We start from the raw sequence: 25,806 nt of genomic DNA, 5'->3' as shown, positions 1-25,806 counted from the left end.
TCTACAGGAATATTTTACTGCAAAACATCATTCCTCTATGATAATTTGAAGAACTTCAGGAATTGAATAATTATACCTAATTTTTATGAGTACTTATTATGTACCAGGTACTGTGCAAAGTTTTTTATGTAGATAATCTCACTTGAATGTTGTAATAATTCTATAAGATAATAATTCTATAGATAATTCTATAAGATAATTCACCATTCTTCTGTGGGGAAACTAAGACAAAAGATCTTTAAGGGTCTTCCAGAAACATTTAAATTTAATATGGTAATTATGATAGATGAGCCAAAAATATTAACTCTCTAAAAGCAGAATCAGTTTATATGAATAAATCATTAAGCTCTAATGTCACTCAAGTGGCAGAAGATAGTGTGTGGAAATTGAGAACAGTTCAGGAAATATTAATAGCAGTTAACACTTATGAAAATAATTTATATATATATATTTGTGTGTGTGTGTGTGTGTGTGTGTGTGTGTGTGACCAGTAAGGGGATTGTAACCCTTGTCTTGGTGTCGCCAGCACCGCGCTCAGCCAGTGAACGCACCAGCCATCCTTATATAGGATCCGAACCTGCGACCTCGGCGCTCCAAGCACCACTGCGCGCCCAGTGCTGCACTCTCCCGAGTGAGCCGCAGGGTCGGCCCAGCAATTTATTTATTTATTTATTTATTTATTTTTGTCTTTTTCGTGACCGGTACTCAGCCAGTGAGTGCACCGGCCATTCCTGTATAGGATCCGAACCCGCGGCGGGAGCGTCGCTGTGCTCCCAGCGCCGCACTCTCCTGAGTGCGCCATGGCCTCGGCCCGCAATTTATATTTTTTAAAGCCCTGCTACATACTGTATAACATCACTGTAACTTAATGGGATGAGGCAGGGGGTGTGGCAGTGAAGGTTGTAGACAACTGAGCACCACTGGAAGGGCTGACTAGAATGACAGCTAAAATGGGTCATGAAGACCTTGATTTGAGGAGAGGACATAGCCAAATACAGCCTCCTCTCTCTTAATAAAGCTATATTGAAGTTACCTAAGAAAGCCAATTTCTAAAGTATTTCTTGGAAAACATCCCAGCCACCTGCCAAGAAGTTTGTGACAGATAATGATTTGAAGTTATGGACAGAATCTTAGTCGATTTCCTGGGAAGAGTGGCACTTCAGTTCTAATAGCTATGGGGTGGGACACCTAAGTAGCAGAGAGTAATATGGATGTGAGAAGGGGATCTTGGGGTTTGGTGGGAAGAAAGGGGCCCAGAAGCTGTGGTTTTTATAGTGCACTGGCAGAGTCACCTGTGACCTTGAGAAAGGAAATTACAAACACCTGCTACACTTCAAACTATGCTACCCACATGCCACAGACAGCTGTTTGAAGAAAAGGAGTGAAGGAATGAGAAGGTAACTATGAGTGTCACCCGAGAATGAGGTGATGGGGCTTCCTCTCTTTCTCAAGACCTACTTGGAAAGCTCATTGTGTACACTTAAGTTTCAGTTAATACCTGAGTGTGAATGACTTTCCAGCTGATGTTCTAATCTTAATTATTCCTTCCTTTCTCCATTCTACTAGAAAAATCTTTATAATCTTAGGCTATTTTCATTTGGTGCCCTAAAGAACCTAAAAATGAGAACAGCTCAATGAAACTCCTGTCTTTCCCAGGACCTATATTGAGCTTTTCTACCAACAAAGCCTTGGTAAAATATTAAGCTTGTCTAGTTCTGTTATGTCCCACATGTTGCTTTCCCCTTCCATTATATTTCCACAGTCTAACCTCTTTTATTTCCATCGCTAGAATTTAGGCTGTCCTCTCTGACTTGGAAAGCTATGGTCTCTTTATTTGTGTGTTTGCTTGTACTGTTGCTTTATTCATCGTAACCAACTTTACCTCTTATAACAATCATTTCTATTATTTATAACAGCTTTATTTGGATATAATTCACATAGCATAAAATTCACTCTTTTAAAGGCTACAGGTTAGTGGTTTTTAGTATATTTATAGAATTATGCAACCAACCACTATTATCTCATTTTAAAGCATACACATCAGAGTTCTGATAAGTTTATTTTGACAGTTTTTGCCGGTGTTTTCCTTTGTTTTATGGAGGAGCCAGTTTTCATTACTACACCGTTCCAGAAGTCATTCCCCTCTGCTCATTTATTCTTAAGCTCAGAGTTTTCCCTTTACTTTTTAAGATTCTATTTTCTGCTTTCTATTTTGCCATTTATAATACTTTTTGGTAAGTTTTAGAGTCCCCTACTTAACTGTGTACATCCCCCTATGTATGACAATTAGAATTATATACTAAATATTTTTCATTAAGCTTCTTCATTATCCTTTTTTTAGTAAATCCTTCTCCACTAAACCAAAGCTCATTGTATGTACATGAGCTTTTCCTAGAACATTTGGATTGACAGTGGAATTAGAAATGGATAGGCCTCAGTGTTTTAATGACATGAGAAGTTGTTGTCTGACTGTCCTTTTTATTTAAATTTATTACTCAAGATTTCTTCACAGTTTTTACAAATAAACTCTACCTCTAGTTATTTCAATAATTCTCTTCACCTCTAAATACAAACTTCAGTAGTTAGATGGACACAAATGTTAATAATATATACATATATATATATACACTATCATTTCAGTCCAATTTTAATTTCCCATGTAATTTCCCTGGTTTGGTGGCCTCAACAAATAGTGACTGAGAAACTAATATGAAGAAAAGTTCTCTGATGAGCTTTCTCAGGTGCCTTCTTTAATAAAGAAATGACAAGTCTTTGAGACCCTTATTTTGGCATAATCTTAGGTAAAGCGACATGCAGTGAACCAAATAGGCTTGTATTCCCTTAGTTCTATGAAGCCTTTTAATACAAATTTAAAGATTGCTATGTGTCAGTTGTATCCCCCAGATGTCCCTGTATTGGAAAGTTGGCCCCATTGTAACAATGTTAAGAGGGTGGGAAATCCCTCTTAAATGAGGAAGAGCTTAATGGGGGGGGTGGGGAGAAGATATAACAACCACAATTACTTGAAGTTGATACGACAAGCAAACAGAAAGGACATTGTTGGGGGGGAGGGAGAAGGGAGGGAGGTTTTGGTGATGGGGAGCAATAATCAGCCACAATGTATATCGAGAAAATAAAATTAAAAAAAAAAAAAATGAGGAAGAGCTTATTGGAAACTGGAGCAAAGTTTACCTCCTGGGCTGTGGACTTCCCAGCCTCCGAAACCGTCAGAAATAAAATTTCTTTATAAATTATCCAGTTTCAGGTATTCTGTTATAAGCAACAGAAAACAGACTAATATAGAAGATTGGTACCTTGGTGGGACTGCAAAATGGTGCAGCCTCTATGGAAAATGGTATGGAGGTTCCTCAAACAATTGCAGATAGATCTACCATACGACCCAGCTATCCCACTGTTGGGAATATACCCAGAGGAATGGAAATCATCAAGTCGAAGGTATACCTGTTCCCCAATGTTTATCGCAGCACTCTTTACAATAGCCAAGAGTTGGAACCAGCCCAAATGCCCATCATCGGATGAGTGGATACGGAAAATGTGGTACATCTACACAATGGAATACTACTCAGCTATAAAAACGAATGAAATACTGCCATTTGCAACAACATGGATGGACCTTGAGAGAATTATATTAAGTGAAACAAGTCAGGCACAGAAAGAGAAATACCACATGTTCTCACTTATTGGTGGGAGCTAAAAATTAATATATAAATTCATACTCACACACACACACACAAAACGGGGGGGGAAGAAGATATAACAACCACAATTACTTGAAGTTGATACGACAAGCAAACAGAAAGGACATTGTTGGGGGGGAGGGGGGAGGGAGAAGGGAGGGAGGTTTTGGTGATGGGGAGCAATAATCAGCCACAATGTATATTGACAAAATAAAATTAAAAAAAAAAAAAAAAAGATTGGTACCAAGAAGTAGGATGTCGTTTATACAAATAACTGAAATTGTGGAAGCAGCTTTGGAACTGGGTGATGGGCAGAGGCTGGAAGAATTTGGAGGAACAGGCTAGGAAAAGCCTAGATTCTGGTGAGGGTTTAGAAGACAAGGAGACCAGGGAAAGTTTGGAACTTCTCAGAGATTAGTTAATTGGTGGTGGTCAGAATGCTGATAGAGTTATGGACATTAAAGGCCAGTCTGAGGAGGTCTCAGATGGAAATGAGGAAGAGCTTGTTGAAAACTGGAGCAGAGTTTACCCTTGTTATGAACTGGCAAAGAACTTGGCTGAATTGTGTCAATCCTGGAGGGCTTTATGGAATGCAGAAATTAAGTGTAATGAACCAGGATATTTGGCAGAAGTGTATTCAGGCAGCTGCACAGATACTTCAGACAGCCTGTGCTGAGTTATGGCAGCAAAGGCATGATGTAAAGGCAGAGTTATAATTAAAAGGGAAACAGAGGGTAAAAAATTGGAAAACTCTCAGCCTGACCATGTAATGAGTGAAAGTATATTCAGAGAGGAAACCAAGGGTGTGGCCCAGTGATCATTTGCTAAGGAGATCAGAACAGAAAGAAGGAATCATTAAGAGAATGGAAGAAAGACTCCGAAAGCATTTCAGAGATCTTTCAGTCTGCTCCTCCCATCACAGGCCCAGAGACCTAGCGAGACAAAATGGTTTTAGGGAATAGGCCCAAGGCACCCTCCACAGACTCTACTTCTTCTCACACCCTGGCTGCTCCAGCAGTGGCTAAATTGGCCACAGGTGCTGCTGGACTTGCAAACTTGGAAGATATAAGCTGGAAACTTTGGCGATGTCCACAGGGTGTTAAGTCTGCAGGCTCACAGAATGCAAAAGCTGTGGAGGCTTGGGAGCCTCCACCCAGATCTCAAAGAATGTGTGCAAAAGCCTAGGGTCCCAGGAAGAAATTTGTTGTATGAGCTCCCTCAGATCAGAGTTAGTTGCCTCTTTTGTTCGTTACTGTCTCTTCAGCCTGTAAGAGTAGCTAGGTCATAATAAGTATTTGATAATTATTTTAGATGAACAGATCCAATTTTTAAATTTTGCTTGATTTTCTATTCTTTAAAATTAGCTAAGATTTAATAAGAGGTTTTAGGAGAACCTAAAAATTGTATACTATGAATCCTAGTTGCAATTGAGCATGAGCTTGTTGAAAAAAGTAAAGAAGTAGATGTTAAATACTCAGATCTGGAGCATGTCAGCATTTCAGTGTGACAGTAGGGAAATTAAGCAAGATAAGAAAAGCTAATAACCAGGAGAGGAAGAGCAGGTTCACTTACTTAACTTTTACCAATAACATTCTGTTATAAGACCTGACTTTATATTTTAAATTATGTTTCTTTCCCATTCAGTTGCATACTTGTTATTTGCAGAAAATAATTATACATGTTTTATTAAGTAGATGGTTGAAATAAAGCATTAACTAAATTTTAGGTGCATCAGAGTGTGTACTATGTATAATGGCACTGTACATGGTATGGGAAATATAAAGATATGTAGCATACAACCCTTGACCTAAAGGAGCTTAGGATATAGTTAAGAAAAGTAGATTGTTTCAAATACTAGGGTACTTCAAAAAAATCCCTCCCAATAAAGAAAATGAAAGTACACTGTCATTTTTTTCTCTAACAGATCTTTAGTTCAGTCTATAAAAGTCTGCTGAGGGCCTGTATCCTGATTTGTAGATGACACCTTCTCACTGTATCTTCACAAGGTGGAAGGGGCAAGGATGTTCTCTTTAAAAAAAAAAAAAAAAATGACCGGTAAGGGGATCTTAACCCTTGACTTGGTGTTGTCAACACCATACTGTCCCAAGTGAGCCAACCAGCCATCCCTATACAGGGATCCAAACCCGTGGCATTGGTGTTATCAGCACCACACTCTCCCAAGTGAGCCACGGGCTGGCCCTCTGTGTCCTCTTTTATAAGGGCCCTTATTCCATTCCCACCCACGTGACCTAATCTCTAAAAGCCCCATCTCCTAATGCCATCACATTGGTAATTAGGTTTCAACAAATAAATTTGGGGGGACACAGACATTCAGATGATAGCACCAATTATAATATAAAACTGAACTTTTAGATGTAAAGTAGCTTTATTGTTGAAGTCCAAAGGTCAAGTTAAGTCTGACTTTGAGAGTCATCCCTATTTGTCAAAGAAGAAAATAAAGTACTTTTAAATGGTAAATTCAGAAGAAATGTTTTATTACTGTTCTTTAATTATCTCTAGGAGGCTTTTTCTGTATAGTATTGCAGTAATCAGAAGTTCTTCCAATTAATGTATGATCACAAACAGTAAAGCCAATCTATTAGCCAATAAATTAATATTTTTAATTTATTCTAAAATCTTTGAATGCTGTTCTTTTGGAATAGCTATTTGAGTACCTAGTATGGTAGAATTTTAAAGCTGGAAGGTATACTACATATCTTATCCAAACCCCTTATTTTACAAATGTACAATCTGAGTGTTTTGTGATATACTTAGACCTTGGAGGCCCAGACAGGACTAGAAACTCACTCTCTTGATTCTTATTTTGGTATTCTTTTCATTACCTTGAACATTATATTATCAGAAGACATTTAGAGTTAATTAATTTCAAGTACTTGCTTGATGAAGTGTTTATTTCACATTTACTAGCATTATACACATAAAGCAGAATAGGAACAGATAGTTTGTCTGGTACAGTGGCAGTAAACTTTGTGCAATTATTTACTTTCTTTATCTCTGTTTTTCTAATCTATTATTATCCAGATAAGATCAGTTGAAAATAAAAGGACCTTGATTTCTTTTTTATAATCGTCTTTAGGGTTTTATGCGGTATTAATGAAATAATTGTAAGAGACTGTATGTTTCTACCACATGATGCTGGAGTAGAACTATATGTTTCTTTATTCCTCTGTGAAACAAAGTATCGTACCAGTGTCACTGTAACTAAAGAAGTCATCTGAATATGTAATAATGTGCTTCTGTACAATTCAGGATTTACCCTTAAATTTTGTTTACTAACATTTTTGTATCTTCTCTTTTTTCTATTTTAATACTAAAGACCAAATATTCCTTAATTGACATTATTGAGCAATGAGACTTTCTTAAAATGTGTTTTATTTCACTTTTAAAAGAATTACTAAAATATTACTTTATATTAAGTGGTGATCATCCTGTCAGTAACCATAAGTCCCCTTTAGTCTTTGAGTGCTGATTTGCACATGCATTAAGCAAAACTCCGTAAGTGAAGGACCATTAGAAAGTAGTAGGTACTACAACAGGATGTCACTTTCCTGACAGCCAAAATAGAAAACACGTCCTGTCAAAAGACAAAACTACAAGAAATTTAAAGATTTTAATTGGCTTTATTTGCAATTCTAGAATTGGGCAACAATTCATTTCATAAAACAGAATAAGTATTCCAATGAGCCGAACAGAAGAGGTTGTTTCATAGACAGAGAAGGGCTGATGAAAGCAGAAACAAAGAGCAGATTGGTCATTTCAAAGTTACTTTCCTTGTAGGATGAAACAGGAAATCAGAATAATAGAAAAATAACTGGTTAATTTCAGGTTACTTTTTGTTGTAAGGATTGAAACAGGGAACTTCATTATCGTGCCTATTGAAGTTTGAAACTAGCCTGTTTAGGAAGTTGGCTGTTATCTCTCTGTGTCCTGACTTCTTAGAAGGTCAGATAACTTAGTTTTGGTTTGGTGACATGGAACTTCAGCATGGGTGACTTCATTTTGATGTTTAGTCTGGTCTGTTGGAGCCTAATGTGAGAGCTTAGTCCAAACAATAGCCTTGTATAATTTTTATTTAGCACTCCTAATATAAGGGGCACCAGGTAGAATCATTAGGAAGGTTACACCTTGGTAGTGGGGTTAATGTAGCCATAGAGTAAAGTGTTCTCTGAATCTGTCTAATAAAACTTAAAAGTAAACCTGGAAAGGGTCAAACTGACCTCAGACAACTACATGCCAAAACAAGGCCCAACACTCTTTAAAGGAATACAAGAAAATCCAGCCAAGGTAAACTTCACATGTATTGATTTCCTCTGGCTGTTGTAGCAAACTACCATAAACTTGGTTGCTTAAAACAGAAAAAATTTTTCTTTCACAGTTCTGGAGTCCAGAATATGAAATCAAGTTAATCAAGGAGAAAGTATAAGGAAGGTGGTGGTATCCAGATGCGCTATTGTAGACAGACTGGCACAGAGAAGTTCCCCAATGATTATGGACCCAGCAGAAGCAGTGCTAGAGGAGAAAGTGCTGAAGCACATGAGTTTATTCAACATAACTTAGCTTGTCAGATGACTTGGGGGCATTATGAATATTTATTATTGGATTGATTGTAGGTAAAACTGCAAGGAACAGCTATGCTGCCAAACTACTGGTTTGTGTTCCCTTGGTACACTGGTTTCCACAGAATCAGCTGTGATGATGTTTAATCCCTTGAAAAATAATACAGAGAGGAATTCACCTAATGTCTTACAACAGCCTGGCAGACTGTGCTTAAACCAAGAAATAGTATCTGGAAAGTACTGCTACGAAGACTGAACAATATGTGTCAGAAACTAGGCTTGCGAGTGGCATTTGACCATGATTGTGCCCAAACAATTCAGCAAACTTTGAGAAAGAGAAGGAACTCTGCTTCAAATGTGTGAACAGTGATCAAAGTTTGACCAAGTGGATTTTGAAACATCTCATTTCCCATCTCATTACCAATATGGGCATATTCGCTCAGGTCTTTAAACTACTGTTGCAGGAAGATTTAATAACTGCTCTGTCAGCTCAACATTTGGATTATATTGCTGAAGATATTCTGTCATACCTACATGCCAAATCACTATGTGCAAGAATTGGTATGTTATAGAGTAAACTTCATTAAGAGAGTGGTCAAGACAGATTTTCTGTGGTGACACTGGACAAATAAAGAGAAAATAGAGATAGTGTTAATTCAAAACAAACCTCTTGATGGGACTTTGCCTCCCAACATTTTTATGGAGCTTTACTTTGTCGTAAAATATTGAGATAATAAAATCTAATTGGAGATGGGAAGTTGTGATTTATTCAGTCTACTGCCAAATTAAAACAAGAGAAGCTTACTATATACAGTAAGATCATCAGAAGAGAGTAAGTGGTCTTCAATGAAAAGATAAGAGTACATTGGATAAAAACACACACTGAAATACAAGCAGATTCTTATGAACCACATGGTTTTTGTCCTGTTCCTGCAGTATGTTAAGAAAATAGTCATAACCAAATGGTCAGATTTCACTTTCAGAATGTGGACTGTTGGCATGTTAATCACACTGATTCCTCATTGTGTAGTAAGTCTATACTTTAATGTCAGTAATGGTATCGTGTCGATATGCTCCAAAGTTTGTTTCTTTGCTTTAGGTGATCTAGCCTCACCAACCATCACCCTCCCAAGGATGCTGATTGTAGAGTTTGATGACAAAGACATTGTTTCTGCATCAGGACATAGAACTATAACAGTATGGAACATAGTGCTGTAAGCCAGTGAGGACTTGAAATGGATGCAAGCAAGGCATTGCCCATTTGTAGTTCCAAAATGGGATGGTAGTAAGTCTAACACCATCAGGTTGTGAGGCTATACTAATCTGGTAGGGCTGCCATAACAAAATACCGCAGACTGGGTGGCTTAAACAACAGAAATTTATTTTCTCACAGGCCTGGAGACTGGAAGTTCAAGATCAAGATGCTGGCAGTGTTGGTTTCTCCTGAGGCCTCTCCTTGACTTGCACACCTTCTCACTGTGTCCTCACATGGTCTCTTTCTCTGTGCACACGTGCCCCTGGTATCTTTTCCTCTTCTTATAAGGACACCAGTCTTATTGAGGAGGGCCCCACACTTATGACCTTATTTAACCTTAATTACCTCCTTAAAGGCTGTGTCTTCAAATACAGCCACATTAGATGTTAGGGCTTCAACCTATGAATTTAGGGGAACACAATTCAGTCCATAACAGAGTCATAGAGTGTAGAACATTTTTTTTTTTTTTTTTTTGGTATTAACTTGTCTGAGCACCTCTGGGTGGGGACTTCTTATTTATTTATTTTTATTGAATCAAAATTGATTATACATATTTTTGGGGTTCAACATTGAGATATGTTGATCAAATCGATATTACTAGCAAATATATTGTTACAAATCGTAATTATTCTTTATGCCTCTTGTCCAATCTCTCCCCATCCCCCTCCCCCTGCCCCCTCTAATTACCCTAGATTTCTTCTCTCCTTCTGAAAGAAAAATGGTTATTCTGTTGATTTGTTGCCTAGAAGATCTGTCCAATGCTGAGAGGTGTGATCAGGTCCCCCAGTATTATCATATGTCACTCCAAAATGGACTTTGTGGAGAAAGACATTCTCTTCTTTTCTTTATCTCTGCTGTTGACTCTCCTTGTGTCAATGCACTCCCATGGTTGGCAGACCATCTGTGTGGTGGTTGTGGCGTCTAGCTGCTTTTGCGGCAGCCATGGTTAATGTGGTGGCTGTGGTGGGTCACCCACATGGAGGTGATGTTTTTGGCATGCTCCTTGGTGCTGGCAGTGTGCCTGGTTGTGGGGTGTGTCTGGTCCTCAGCTCCACGCCTAGGGTCCCCAGGAAGGCCCTGAGGCGCTGGTGCAGTGTGCATGGATGTGGGAGTGGAGTCTGGTCCCCTTTTCAATGCCTCTGGTCCCCGGGTAGACCCTGAGGCACTGGCACAGTGTACCTGGCTGTGGGAGGGTGGTCTGGTCCCCTTCTCCATGCCTTGGGTCCCCAGGCAGACCCTGAGGCACTGGTGCAGTATGCCTGGTTGTGGGACGGGGTGTCTGGTCCCCTTCTCCATGCCCCAGGCCCCCGGGTGAGTGGAGACTTCTGGAAGATGGTATGAAACTTGCCTTGATCTCAGTTTCTTATTCAATCAGTTGTAGCTATTAATGGGTAAAGCCCCAGAGTGCAAGACATGTCTTATTCCTTATTTTTGTAAACCAAATGTCATCAGCTTTCAGCCTTCATCCATTTACCTGAATTTTTGCTTGCTAGGTTCTTTCTTTTTTCTTGATATTCCAAGGATTCTTCTTTTATCAATTCCTTTCTGTTTAGGGAACTTCCTTTCACTATTCTCGTAGTGTAAGTCAGCTGATGATGAATTTTCTTAATTTTCTTTTATCTGAGAATGTTTGAGTCTCATTTATGAAGGATATTTTGGCTAGATATAGGATTCTGGACTGACTGATGGTTATTTTATTCCAGCACCTAACACCAAGGTCCAGAGTTTGATCTCTGTACCAGCCACCAAACCAAAACCAAAACCAAACACCATGCCACTTCCTTCTCCATGGTTTCTGATGAGAAATCTGTTATCATTTGAATTTTCAACACTATGAGTAAGGTGTCATGTCTCTTTTGATGCCTTGAATATTTTTTCTTTGTCTTTAGCATTAAGAAGTTCAGCTATGATGTGCCTTAGTGTGGATTTTTTGTATTTATCCTATATGAGTTTTACTCAACTTCCTGAACTGCAGGTTTATGTCATTTGCTAAATATGGAAAGTTTTCAGCCATTATTTCTGTGAGTACTTTTTCAGCTCTGCCTACTTCCTTTTCTCCTGAGACTCCGATAACACAATGGTAGAGCTTTTGTTATAGTCCTACAGGATTATTCAAGATTTTTTTTTGTCTCTGTTGTTCAGATTGGGTTACTTTTATTTCTCTATCTACCTGTTTACTGACTCTGTTCTCTATCCCATCTGGTAGAGTTTGAGTATGTTGTCCCTCCAAAGCTCATGTCAAAATATGATCCCCAATGTGGCAATGTTGGGAGCTGTTTGGGTCATAAGGGGAGGATCCTTCTGAATAGATTAATACCCTCCTTGGGGGTGGGGGTAGTGAGTGAGTTCTCACTCTCTTAGTTCCTGTGAGAGTTGGTTGTTTAAAGGGACCCTGGTGCCTCTCCTTTCTCTCTCTCTCTCTCACTTCCTCTTGCCACGTGAACTTGCACCCACTGGCTGCCTGCAGTTTTCCGCCATGAGTAGAAGCAGCCTGAGGCCCGCACCAGATGCAACTGTTCAGAATCATGAGCCAACAAATAATCTCTTTTCTTTATAAATTATCCAGTCTCAAGGATTCTGTTATAGCAACACAGAAATGGACTAATCCACCATCCATTCTACTGAAGCCTATTTATGGAGTTTTTAATTTTGGTTATTGTACTTTCAGTTCTAAACTTTCCATTTGGTTCTTTTTTATTTTTTTATTTATTTTTTTTATTTATTTTTATTTTTTATTTTTTATTTTTTTTTTTAATTTTATTTTGTCGATATACATTGTAGCTGATTAATGCTCCCCATCACCAAAACCTCCCTCCCTTCTCCCTCCCCCCCTCCCCCCCAACAATGTCCTTTCTGTTTGCTTGTTGTATCAACTTCAAATAATTGTGGTTGTTATATCTTCTTCCCTCCCCCCCCCGATTTGTGTGTGTGTGTGTGTATGTGTGTGTGTGAATTTATATATTAATTTTTAGCTCCCTCCAATAAGTGAGAACATGTGGTATTTCTCTTTCTGTGCCTGACTTGTTTCACTTAATATAATTCTCTCAAGGTCCATCCATGTTGTTGCAAATGGCAGTATTTCATTCGTTTTTATAGCTGAGTAGTATTCCATTGTGTAGATGTACCACATTTTCCGTATCCACTCATCTGATGATGGGCATTTGGGCTGGTTCCAACTCTTGGCTATTGTAAAGAGTGCTGCGATGAACATTGGGGAACAGGTATACCTTCGACTTGATGATTTCCATTCCTCTGGGTATATTCCCAACAGTGGGATGGCTGGGTCGTATGGTAGATCTATTTGCAATTGTTTAAGGAACCTCCATACCATTTTCCATAGAGGCTGCACCATTTTGCAGTCCCACCAACAATGTATGAGAGTTCCTTTTTCTCCGCAGCCTCGCCAGCATTTATCATTCATAGTCTTTTGGATTTTAGCCATCCTAACTGGGGTTAGATGGTATCTCAATGTGGTTTTGATTTGCATTTCCCGGATGCTGAGTGATGTTGAGCATTTTTTCATATGTCTGTTGGCCATTTGGATATCTTCCTTAGAGAAATGCCTACTTAGCTCTTTTGCCCATTTTTTAATTGGGTTGCTTGTTTTCTTCTTGTAAAGTTGTTTGAGTTCCTTATATATTCTGGATATTAATCCTTTGTCAGATGTATATTTTGCAAATATTTTCTCCCACTCTGTTGGTTGTCTTTTAACTCTTTTAATTGTTTCTTTTGCTGTGCAGAAGCTTTTTAGTTTGATATAATCCCATTTGTTTATTTTTCCTTTGGTTGCCCGTGCTTTTGGGGTCGTATTCATGAAGTCTGTGCCCAGTCCTATTTCCTGAAGTGTTTCCCCTATGTTTTCTTTAAGAAGTTTTATTGTCTCAGGGTGTATATTTAAATCCTTAATCCATTTTGAGTTGATTTTAGTATACGGTGAGAGGTATGGATCTAGTTTCATTCTCCTGCATATCGATAACCAGTTATCCCAACACCACTTGCTGAAGAGGCAGTCCCTTCCCCAGTGAATAGGCTTGGTGCCTTTGTCAAAGATCAGATGGCAGTAAGTGTGTGGGTTGATTTCTGGATTCTCTATTCTATTCCATTGGTCAGTGTGTCTGTTTTTATGCCAGTACCATACTGTTTTGGTTATTATAGCTTTGTAGTATAGCTTAAAGTCAGGTAGTGTTATGCCTCCAGCTTCATTTTTTTTGCTGAGCATTGCTTTGGCTATTCGTGGTCTTTTATTGTTCCATATAAATGTCTGAATAGTTTTTTCCATTTCTGAGAAAAATGTCTTTGGAATTTTGATGGGGATTGCATTGAATTTGTATATCACTTTGGGTAGTATGGACATTTTCACTATGTTGATTCTTCCAATCCAAGAGCATGGAATATCTTTCCATCTTCTTGTATCCTCTCTAATTTCTCTCAGCAGTGGTTTGTAGTTCTCATTATAGAGATTTTTCACCTCCTTGGTTAACTCAATTCCTAAGTATTTTATTTTTTTGGTGGCTATTGTAAATGGGCAGGCTTTCTTGATTTCTCCTTCTGCATGTTCACTATTGGAGAAAAGAAATGCTACTGATTTTTGTGTGTTGATTTTGTATCCTGCTACTGTGCTGAAATCATTTATCAATTCCAAGAGTTTTTTTGTAGAGGTTTTAGGCTGTTCGATATATAGGATCATGTCATCTGCAAACAGGGACAGTTTGACTTCATCTTTTCCAATCTGGATGCCCTTTATTTCCTTCTCTTCTCTGATTGCTCTGGCTAGTACTTCCAACACTATGTTGAATAGGAGTGGTGAGAGTGGGCATCCTTGTCTAGTTCCTGTTCTTAAAGGAAAAGCTTTCAGCTTTTCCCCATTCAGGATGATATTGGCAGTGGGTTTGTCATATATGGCTTTAATTATGTTGAGATACTTTCCCTCTATACCTAACTTATAGAGGGTCTTTGTCATGAATGAGTGCTGAACTTTATCAAATGCTTTTCAGCATCTATAGAGATGATCATATGGTCCTGGTGTTTGAGTTTATTAATATGGTGTATCACATTTATTGATTTGCGTATGTTGAACCAACCTTGCATCCCTGGGATGAATCCCACTTGATCATGATGAATAATTTTTCGTATGTGTTGCTGTATTCTGTTTGCTAGTATTTTAGTGAGGATTTTTGCATCTATATTCATCAAGGATATCGGCCTGTAGTTTTCTTTTTTGGTTATATCTTTACCTGGTTTTGGTATCAGGATGATGTTTGCTTCATAGAATGAGTTTGGGAGATTTGCGTCCGTTTCAATCTTTTGGAATAGTTTGTAAAGAATCGGTGTCAATTCCTCTTTGAATGTTTGGTAAAATTCTGCTGTGAATCCATCTGGTCCTGGGCTTTTCTTTGTTGGGAGCCTTCTGATAACAGCTTCAATCTCCTTTATTGTTATTGGTCTGTTCAAATTTTCTACGTCTTCACGGTTCAGTTTTGGGAGCTTGTGTGTGTCCAGAAATTTATCCATTTCCTCCAGATTTTCAAATTTGTTGGCGTATAGTTGTTTATAGTAGTCTCGAATGATTCCTTGTATTTCAGATGAATCAGTTGTAATATCGCCTATTTCATTTCTAATTTTTGTTATTTGAGTCTTCTCTCTTCTTTTTTTTGTTAGCCATGCTAATGGTTTGTCAATTTTATTTATCTTTTCAAAAAACCAACTTTTTGATTCGTTGATCTTTTGAATTGTTTTTTGGTTTTCAATTTCATTCAGTTCTGCTCTGATCTTAATGATTTCTTTCCGTCTGCTAACTTTAGGATTGGATTGTTCTTGTTTTTCTAGTTCTTTAAGGTGAAGTGTTAGGTTGTTCACTTGCCATCTTTCCATTCTTCTGAAGTGAGCATTTAATGCAATAAATTTTCCCCTCAATACTGCTTTTGCAGTATCCCACAGGTTTTGGTATGATGTATCATTGTTTTCATTAGTTTCAATAAACTTTTTGATTTCCTGCTTGATTTCTTCTTGGACCCATATGTCATTAAGTAGAATGCTGTTTAATTTCCATGTGTTTGCATAGTTTCCAGAGTTTTGTTTGTTATTAATTTCTAGTTTTAATCCATTGTGGTCTGAGAAGATACATGGGATAATTCCAATTTTTTTGAATTTATTGAGACTTGATTTGTGACCTAATATGTGATCTATCCTGGAGAATGATCCATGTGCTGATGAGAAGAATGAATATTCTGAGGTTGTTGGGTGGAATGTTCTGTAGATATCAAAAATATGGAACGCTTCACGAATTTGCGTGTCATCCTTGCGCAGGGGCCATGCTAATCTTCTCTGTATCGTTCCAATTTTAGTATATGTGCTGCCGAAGCGAGCACAAGTGTAGAACATTTTTAAAAGTACTAGCAGGCCATGCAAAATCAGTATCCTGTATTTGGTTCTGTAAGAAGAGAATAAGCAGTGGGTACTATAATAGGAAAAGTGCAATTATGGACACCTGTACCTACGGAGGGATCGTTTTATCAATAGACTCTTGTGGAAAATTCAGGAAAAGTCTTCAGATGACAGTTGAATGAGCTCCAGATTGTCATTAGTCCACACAATGATGTGGGACTTCCTAAATAATTCTGTTGCCTAAGCTGAATCTCCCCTGCTCTCCTTCCCAACAGTCACCTAGGACTTCAGATCCATGAGCATACACTAACCTCATGTTTGTGTAAGACTCATGAAAGCTGTGGTAATTTACTGTACCAGCGCCAGGATGACAAACAGGAACTAACCATCACAGAGGTTCCTGGGACTTGGGCATTGGGTGAGATGAATGGAGTACAGTGGGCCTGCAGGTGACCCAAAATGGTTGGTCTCTTAAGCACAGAGTGCTGCTTAAGTGCTACTTTCTGAAGCATGCTCTCTGCTGCTGCTTCCCTGTGTTTTGGTTCTAAACAAAGATGGCCTATAAGTGTGTTTAGTTTTGGAAAAAAGAAAAAAAACTTGGTTTAAGTCCTGACTTACCAGATTACTTGAGTACAATATAATGATTACTGTAATAACACAAAGAAGAGGATTCTCATAGCAAGGCTTTTCCTCTTAAATTTTTATCTAGTAAAAATAAGCTTATAGGGATACGTTTTAATGATAGAAGATTTAGGTGTTGATATAAAACATCAAAAAATATGTGTTTGGAGAGAAATTCATCTCAAAAAGAGACATTACAGTGAGCCAAGTGATCACAAGTTATGCAATCAGATTGTTCCATTGACTTTTCCTCTTTGTAAAACTGTGGACCTTCTGAAGAATTTTTTTTTTCATATGCATCTGCTTAGCACAGAGAATGAGATATAAAGGCATTATAAAACAATTCTAAGAAAGTAAATGGTGTGTGAGCTTTTTTTATTTGTTTCACAAGTAATTTACTTAAAAAATTAACATCTGCTATTTTGAAGCTAATCTTAGTGTATTAAGTTCTTTTAACCATTTCTCAATCCCACAGTCTTTTATCTTGCTTCTCCTGCTGTGTTCCCACCACCCCTGATCCCATTAGCAAACCTTGAAACAGCCTCAGACTTACCAAAGTACTGCTTTGGTTTCAGCTGCTCTTCTGCAAGAGGAAGTGAATGTTGGGGGTTTTCTCTGTGGTGTACTTGTGATAAAGCTGTGGTGGTCTTATCTCTCTCCTAGGTAGTGGCTCTTTATGACTATACAGCGAATCGATCTGATGAACTAACCATCCATCGCGGAGACATTATCCGAGTGTTTTTCAAAGATAATGAAGACTGGTGGTATGGCAGCATAGGAAAGGGACAGGAAGGCTATTTTCCAGCTAATCATGTGGCTAGTGAAAGTAAGTTTTATGCTCCCTTCCTGGTTTACTAATATGGTATAACTGATAGTCCAAGATTTTATCATTTTCTACCTTTTAATTTACTGTCTTTTGTAACCTTTGGATGTGTTTACCAATGGGTATTGTTTTTCATTCTCATGATGCAAAAAATAAAAAGGGGAGGTACTAGTTCACTAGAAAGTACTACATTCTGAGATTGTATTTGCTTCACAGCCCTCTTATCCCAGGGGACCTGCCCCTCTAGCTACCAGCTTTCTTTTTCAGCTCCTTTCACCCTGCCACCTGCTTCACACATAGTTTTGTCAGATCTTCTCTTGCCACAGTGACTCCTCAGTTGATTGGCATCTATACAACCTCCAGCTCTCCAACTCCCATTCTTTTACTTTGTATATACCTCAGTCCTCACTGGTTACCTACTAAAACTAAACTACAATAGATTGTTTCATTCTTAAGTAAATTAAGCCTTTATTTGTGAATGGAAAAAAAATGAGCTAGAGAAGAAATTATAAATAAGAGTTTCTGAAAGCTGTAGATTCACTAGTATGACTTGAAGGGTGAAAATAGAGCTAACACAGAGAGCCTGAAAATAAAGTAATTTTTAAGCCATCATTAAAAGGGAAAAAGTATAGGAATGCTTCTTCAGAAGAATGCACCTGACCAGCGATTAACTTGACAGCATGTTAGGAAAAGCACAACACTCAGGGATCAGGAAAAACAATTTCTAATCCTAGCTCAACAACTTATGCTGATATACCTCAGTTCCCTCCTGTAAAATGAAAAAGTTGAGCTGTATTATCTTTAAGTTTTCTCCCAGAAACTCTAAAATTGTATAGTTCTGATTTAAAATATAATATAGGCAGTTTTGAAATTGAGAACACTATGTTTTGAATTTTATAATGTCCCTGAAACCTCATTTAGCGCAAAACTATGCCTGAACAAATGTACTATTAATTCCTAACCTAAGTTCTGAATTTTGAGAGCAAAAGAGATAAGGGAAAGGAGGAAAAAGAATTTCTTCCATTACTTGGTGCTAGAATAGGCCTAGATAAGACTTTTGATCTTTGGAATCCACCTACTACCCTGTCTGCACCCTAGTGCTTCCCAGCACTCCCCTCCCCAATCTTCAAACAGCCCTACATCTCACTAGCTCCCTTCCTTAACTAATCTGCAGCCTTATCTACAGCAAACTCCTCCCCTCAAAAGTACAAGTGTCTCGAAAATTACCCATTTTTCTCTCCCATAACAAAATTCATAATTCCCTCTCTGCCACTGCTTTAACTATTTTTCTCTTAGTAAATGACTAGTGGCTCTTAGACTATACTAGAAGTATAGTTTTATGTTTAAAAGAGGATACAGGCTGGCCAGTTAGCTCAGATGTTTAGAACACAGTGTTGTTAACACCAAGGTCAAGGGTTCCAATGGATCCCTGTACTAGCCAGCTACAAAAAAAAATAAGAGCATAATGAAGAAAACTTAAGGCAGTGCGGAAGGAAGAAATTTTAGGACAAGTTAATTCCCAGGTAGGCATAAGACAGAGTTTGTCATCTCTCATAAGCTCAGCACTTCTAACTTCCAGATTGCCTAAAATATCTAGATTCCTTCCCTCTCTTTCCCAGTGATGGCTGTCCTTCAGGATCAACAGTAGATGTTAAGCAGGGGTAGCTTCTGTTTTTTAATCAAGAACTGCCTGTACAATCATAGTCACTCTGAAGTACGTCTTTAATTTTGACTAAGTATTACAATCCATTATTCTTTCAAATACAAGTAGAAATATTTTTTAAAATTTTCCACCTGGCAATACAAAAAGATTATGTATCTCCAGGCAGGGTGGTATTACATGCTTTAACTTTAGAATCTAGTTAGTTTGCAGAAATGACCTCCTGGGCTTGCTAGTCTTAGGCAATAGATATTTGATCTGTAGTGAGTTAGAAATCTAATAAAATTTGCTTTTATTCCGTAATAACCAAAAGATTTCTGAAGCATATTGCAACGATGGTTGATGGCAGCATGCAGAAGTTAATTCCTTGTCTCAAGTAGTGATCATCCTTTGACTGCCATAATTCCTTATTATATCCCAGAATAATTGATGTTTTCTTTTGGCATCAGTCACTGCTTTTGAAAATATCTTGTAAAGGCCAGAACAAGCAAGAAAAAAAGAATCTCAGAAAACCTGAGAATATAATGATTGAATTCTCATACTACATCAGGGGTTATTTTTCTTTCCCTGTTAGCCTACTTTTTACCTGAATTTAACAAAAACTCAACTGCCCAATTTTAACATCAGAGAAAAAAATGAATGTATTGATCTTTATCTGAAGCCAAATATGCAAAGCAAATGATCTAAGGGAGTACAGAGTCTCTACCCACTGTTCAACTGAGAGCCACATCCTCTAAGAGAACAACACAGTAGAAGAGATTGGTACCCCATTATCATAAAGGACTTATTCCCTTGGTATCTGAAGGCACTGCAAGGAAAACCATGATCAGCTTTCCTTAATCACATCTAATACCCTTTTAAATAAGAGATAAAGAAACCCAATTATAGAATCAACCCATATACAAAGCCAATTAATATATCTCATAATCTTAGTTTTATGACTTCGGTCAAGTATATTTTAGCAGTTTCTCTCAATACAGAGTTGCTTTTAACCAAAATAGATTTTCATTTTAGCCCTTTAAAATCCCAACATAGTAGCTCTTTAGATTCAATAGCCTGTATAGATTCAATAGATTATATAGATTATAATTTTAGATTATAAGAATCTTAGATTTAACACTATGTATAGATTCAATGTCATGTATAGACCTGACTCCATGGTTATTCATTTTATACCCTCTTCCCAAATTATTCTCTTTCCACATCTCTGCCTGGCAGAATCCTCCATGTTCTTCAGAGTCTGACACACTTACCACTTCTTCTGTTGAGTCTTTTGCATTTCCACATCAGAGTTTGTCTTTATTATTATCTGTCTTTCATATTATGTCACATTCTGTTTTATATTAGTTACTTGTGAACATGTCTGTCTCCGACCAGATTGTAAGCTCCTTGAGAGCAAAGACTGTCTTTTGATCATATTTTTATCTCCTCCAGCATTATCTATTTGGTAACCTTGCATATAGTAGATTTCAGGTAAATGTGTATTGAGAGGAAATGAAATAAGCATCTGCATGACCACATAATAAGTGAAAATGACACATTCTACATTTCTGAATCTTGCTGATTAAAATTTTCCAATCATAGTTTTATCATTTGTCTTTTGATAACTAATGCACAAGACTACAAATTGCCATAACAAATAAGTTCTAGGTAGCTTATTGTTCCACCAAGAAATCTAATAACAATTTTTTTCATTTTATGTCTGCTTCCCTTCATCGTTGTTTTTTTTTCCCCCACAGAACAGTGTTCCTCAATTTGATTACCTGAATTCCTTTTTCAATTCTAGCACTATATCAAGAATTGCCTCCAGAGATAAAGGAACGATCTCCTCCTTTAAGCCCCAAGGAAAAAACTAAAATGGAAAACTCATCTTCAGCTCCTCAAAAGGTAAATGTTTTCAAGAATGTGTGTTGCATCTGTACTTTGATTTTCACTTTCTCTGGATAAAATGTTACTTTATTTTTCATGCTTATAATCCTTCATTGTTCACATTATTATTTCTTTTGATCTTGGCACCAACATCCTGAAATATAAAGGCAAATATTGTTATAGCCATTTTCCAGATAAGGAAACTGATGAGGCTCAGAGAGGTTATAGACCCCCAAGTCATAGCTTAAGTGATGGGACAATAACCCAGAGTGGAACTTATGACTTTAGGTGTGACGCTGTTTCCACTCAGTACTCGTTTCTTCAACTGTGATAATGACACTGTCATCAGCCCCAGCTGGGAGGTATACATTTATGTCAAATGTCAGTGGAGTCCTCAGAATAAAGATGTTCTATCTCTGGAGCATTCCTTTTATTTGCTAGTGATTTAAAATTTTTTAAAGTTAAAATGAATTATTTTAACTTTAAAATAATGTATTATTAGCCTGAGAAATGTTATATATTTTAGTCTGTGCCATCAGATCCCTCAGGTATATTAGTCAATATTTACCTGATGTTAGCAGTTACTTCAGTTAAAAAGTTTAATAAGCACTGTACCATCATATATATTGCTTATTAAGCTTGTTTTATTATGTGACATTAACTTTAGCCTTAGAATGAATAACCTTGCTGCTTCTTGACTCCATGAACTGAATAGACATACATTTTTTTAATAAATACATGTCATGTACATAAAGTTTTTGACAGTTGAGCCTGACATGTATATATCATTCAGTCATTCAGCATGTTTTTATGGTATAGTTGCTTCCATGCCAAGCACTCTAGTTAGCAGTCCCCACTAAAACAGGCGTGAGTGGGCAAGGCACTTGCCTTTAAGAAGCTCACAGACTGGTGGGTGAGACACCTGCAAGCAGACAATTCCAGTATACTCTGGTAGGAACTATAATGAAGATATGTGCACAATACATTGGGAACACATGGGAAAAACCCTCTTAAATCTACCCTGGAGGAGTCCAGGAAGAATTCCCAGAGGAGGAAATGCTTAACCTGAGGCTTCTAGGATTAAAAAAAAAAAAAAAGTATGTGCTAGATAGATGAAATTAAAAAAGCATTCTAGCAGAGGGAATAACTTTGCGTAAGGTATGGTGTATGGTATGACTATGTCTGGGGAGCATAGGGTCTAATGGAGAGAAGGATAGGAGAAATACATGAGCCAGGCCACAGAAAGCCTAGTGTACTCTCTTAAAATGCTTAGATTTTATCCTCCAGACAAAGAAGATCCCCCAAAGGAGCTAACCCAGGAGCGACATGAACAGATTTGCAAATTAAAAAGATCGTTCTAGTAGCAGCATAGTGGTTGGATTAGAGGTAGCTAAGACCTAGGGCAAAGAAATTAGTTAGGAATCCATAGGAATAAATATTTCCTGAACTAGTGGGGATGGAAGGGAGAGGACATCAGCTATAACTGATAGAATTTTATGATTGTTCGGATTTCATTAGTGAGGTTGGAATCTAAGATTTTGTGTATTATACAACTGAATAGATAGCATAACAACAGAAATAATGAGATGTTTAAGGAAGATTTGGGAGGAAAGAAAAAAGGAATAGTAGAAAGTAGGAGATGAAAAGTTTAATTTTAGATATCTCAATTTGCCAGTGTCTGAGGTGCTCCCAGGTAGAAATATTCAGTAGGGAGCTATAAATGTAGGATTGGAATTTGAGAGAAGGTAGAGCTTCACAATCAAATAAGGAGGAATTAGTGGATTTGTTGTATTATATCAGTAAGTAGAAGTTCGTAGTGAAAGCGATAGTCCAGAAAGAGTGTTGTAGAGTGCTAAGACAAGGTGGCCAAGGACAGAATCCAGTCAAACACTAGTTTTCATGGGCAGCAAAAGGAAGAAGAGAAGATTAAGAAAGAATAGTTAAAGGAAAAGGAAAGAACCAGAAATAAAGAAGTGTCCTGGAAGCGAGGGGAGAAGATAGGTTCAACAGGACTGTATTTGGAAACAGCCAAACAGTTAGGTTGTCTGAGCATTTGGTAATCAGAAGGACCCTGGTAGCTTTGCACCAGTATAAGTGAAGTGACGAGGATTGAAGAGTAGAATAAAGATTGAATGGTGCCTCAGCAAGTGAACTCATGGTAGTTATTCTCAAAGCTTCACTTTGAAGAATAAAAAAAGATCGGGCAGTGGCTAGAGGGAGACCTAGTATCTAGGAATGATTTTTTTAAATGTGGAAGAGATACGTAAAATTATATACTGAGTAGGCAAAGCTAATGGACATCTTCAGGTTGAATGAAGATAAATAAAAGACACCAAGGACATAGTGGATCTTGGAGGAAGCAGGAGGGTCTTCTTTATTGGAAAGACAGGTTGATAGATGAGCCTTGGCTTAGAGCAGTGCTTCTCAACTGAGAGTGATTTTACCTCTCAGAAGACATTTGACAATGTCTGGCGATGTTTTTTATTGTCTCAACTGCGAGGAGGATGATACTACTGGCATCTAGTGAGTAGAGGTCATGGATTTGCTAAACTTCCTAGAATGCAGATAACACCCCCCCTTAAGAAAGAATTATCTGGCCAAAAATGTCAGCAATGCCAACCTTAGAGAAGTACTCCTCTAAGATGGGTAAGTCTGGATGGGGATGCAGATAAGTTGATAGAATGGAAGTGTAGAAATTAAGGATATCTTTATGTTCTCCAAAACAGAAAGCAAGGTCCACTTCGAATATGAGGAGCAAAGGAATATGATAGGATCTCAAGAAGAATAGTAATCATTTGAATACCTATAAGGAAAGTAGGAGCAGGAGCTCATTTGGGACATATAAAAAGATTCTTCAGTAGTTCTGGGAGCTCCTCTTTGGATACTATAAAAATACAGGTGGCATAAATCTGTGTAGTTGGACTTTTTTCTTAAAGTAGTACTCAGCATCTAGGTCATAGCAGTGGAGAAGGCAGGTTTGGTGTGATATATAATTGGAGTTGTGGGTGTGACAGGAGAACAAGAGGGTAAGAGGCTTGCTAGCATTGGTAAGAGAGTTACACCATGGAAGATCAGGAGAAGATTGGCAGACTTGGAAAGCAAGGTTCTCTGCAAGGTTGCGGAAAGCTACCTATGCCTAGGTGGATGCATAATGTCATTTGGTAAAGGAGTCAGCAAGCTGGAACTACAGCATTTAAGGCCAGAAACTCTTCTGCTTATTTAATATTTCAGATGTCAAACAGTTGCAGGTTATGATAAATTCATAGTGTATATGAGAGCTGAAGTGAAATTGAAAGATATGTTATAAAAGTTGTGCGGGTCAAGAGACTAGGACCCAGAGTATTGGACATGTTGTACTCTTGAACATTCAAATTCGAGGATGATAGCAAGAGCTGGGATGAAGAAACTGATGAACTACCAGCTCACATCCTTAATTCTTGTGTTAGAGCAGATGTCTCAACCTTGGCTTCACATTGAAACCACCTAAGGAATTAAAAAACTGAATACTGATGACTATCCCTGCCTCCAAAAATTGATTTAATTGGTTGAGAATGGAACTTGGGCATGGGCATATTTCAGAAGCTTTCTGGGTGATTTTAATGTGCAGCCAACATTGAGAACCTTTGTGTTAGAGTGACCACAAGATTCAAAGGTAACAGTTGCAAAGATAAGTAGAGGGTGTTACAGCCAGTTGTTAAGGCACCCGAGGAGAAGTGCTTTGAAAGTACGAGGGTATTTCAAAAAGTTTGTGGAAAGATTTTTGTGTTATCTTTTAATTCTACTTTTCCACGAACTTTTTGAATTACCCTCATATAATAGCCTAAAATCAGCAGCAGGGAGCTAAGAGGAGGTCAGTGTTAATTCCTGGCTCCCATGGTTCACTGTTGGATGTGAGAATGAGTAGCCTATGCTGCAAGGAAATCAAAGAAAAATGGTTTCTTGGTAAAACACGAGTTTCAAACATAGCAAGGATATATAGTGATGATTGCCTACAACAGTATGGGGACCACAGAGGATATGGTCAAAAAGATTGGCAAGGAATTTGGCTATGGGCAAATGTTACATGTGTAATATTACCCATGGTTTGCAATTTGGCACCACATTTAAGAATTTAGGAAGATGCTTGTCTTAGTTCAGGCTGCTGTAACATATATACCATAAAATGGGTGGCTTGGACAACAAACATTTATTTCTCACAGTTCTGGAGTCTGGGAAGTCCAAGATCAGATCCAGTGTCTGGTAAGGGCCCACTTACTGGTTTGTAGGTCCATTGTATCTTCCCAGGGCAGAGAGCAGAGAGAGGAAGCAAGCTCTCTTGTGTGTCTTCTTATAAAGGCGCTAATCCCATTGATGAGGGCTACAACCTCATGACCTAATTACTTCCCAAATGCCTCCTAATACCATCGTGTTGAAAATTAGGACTTCAACTTATGAATTTTGGTGGGACACAAACATGTAATCCATAACAATGCTGATCTAATTTTACAGCCTATAGACATTTAGTGCAGTGGAAGCATTTATAATATTGGCATAGGGAGTCATTGTGACAGCTAACAATATTTTTAGTTTATATCAAAAACTGGGAGATGCTATGAAAGAAAGATATAGCCTTTACTTGTAGTGACATGGATGTCTTTGACTCATCATGCTGAGCTTTGAAACTGAGGTTACCTAACCCCCACTTCTGAATGTATTCCTGTCCAGTACCCTAAAATTAGTTCTGCCTCCGCGAGAGAAGATACAAAGAACTCTGTCAGTGTCTTACTGGCCACCTGTGAAGTTGGTATTGCCTTCCTCCTCCTGAGGTGCCTGTGTTCCTTCGGATAGGGACCTCTTACTTGCTGCCAGGACTCCTCAGTCCCCACTGCCTGTGCCACTCCTCTACTCACAGGGACTCACTACATCGTACTCATTGTTTA

At 38.0% G+C, this 25,806-nt stretch overlaps 1 protein-coding gene and 1 non-coding gene across 11 annotated transcripts in view; one reads left to right on the top strand and one right to left on the bottom strand.

Annotated features, from left to right (window-relative positions):
- Positions 1 to 25,806, top strand: part of AHI1 (Abelson helper integration site 1) — a 195,030-nt gene that overhangs the window by 131,795 nt on the left and 37,429 nt on the right. For 9 of the 10 annotated variants that reach the window (XM_063096473.1, XM_063096474.1, XM_063096479.1 and 6 more), the window contains 2 exons: positions 17,199 to 17,361; positions 20,805 to 20,905. In XM_063096473.1, the coding sequence (XP_062952543.1) occupies positions 17,199 to 17,361; positions 20,805 to 20,905 (264 nt within the window). Of the gene's footprint in view, positions 1 to 17,198; positions 17,362 to 20,757; positions 20,906 to 25,806 lie in introns of those variants that run through there. The other variant, XM_063096477.1, reaches the window with a different exon arrangement.
- LOC134379313 (U6 spliceosomal RNA) lies at positions 15,792 to 15,898 on the bottom strand. Its single transcript, XR_010023717.1, has one exon. It is a non-coding gene; the product is annotated as a U6 spliceosomal RNA (small nuclear RNA).

The sequence above is a fragment of the Cynocephalus volans genome, chromosome 5 (genome assembly GCF_027409185.1).
Source record: "Cynocephalus volans isolate mCynVol1 chromosome 5, mCynVol1.pri, whole genome shotgun sequence".
NCBI classification, from domain to species: domain Eukaryota; kingdom Metazoa; phylum Chordata; class Mammalia; order Dermoptera; family Cynocephalidae; genus Cynocephalus; species Cynocephalus volans.
The sequence above is the reverse complement of the archived record's forward strand: the minus strand, read 5'-3'. Positions and strand labels throughout refer to the sequence as shown.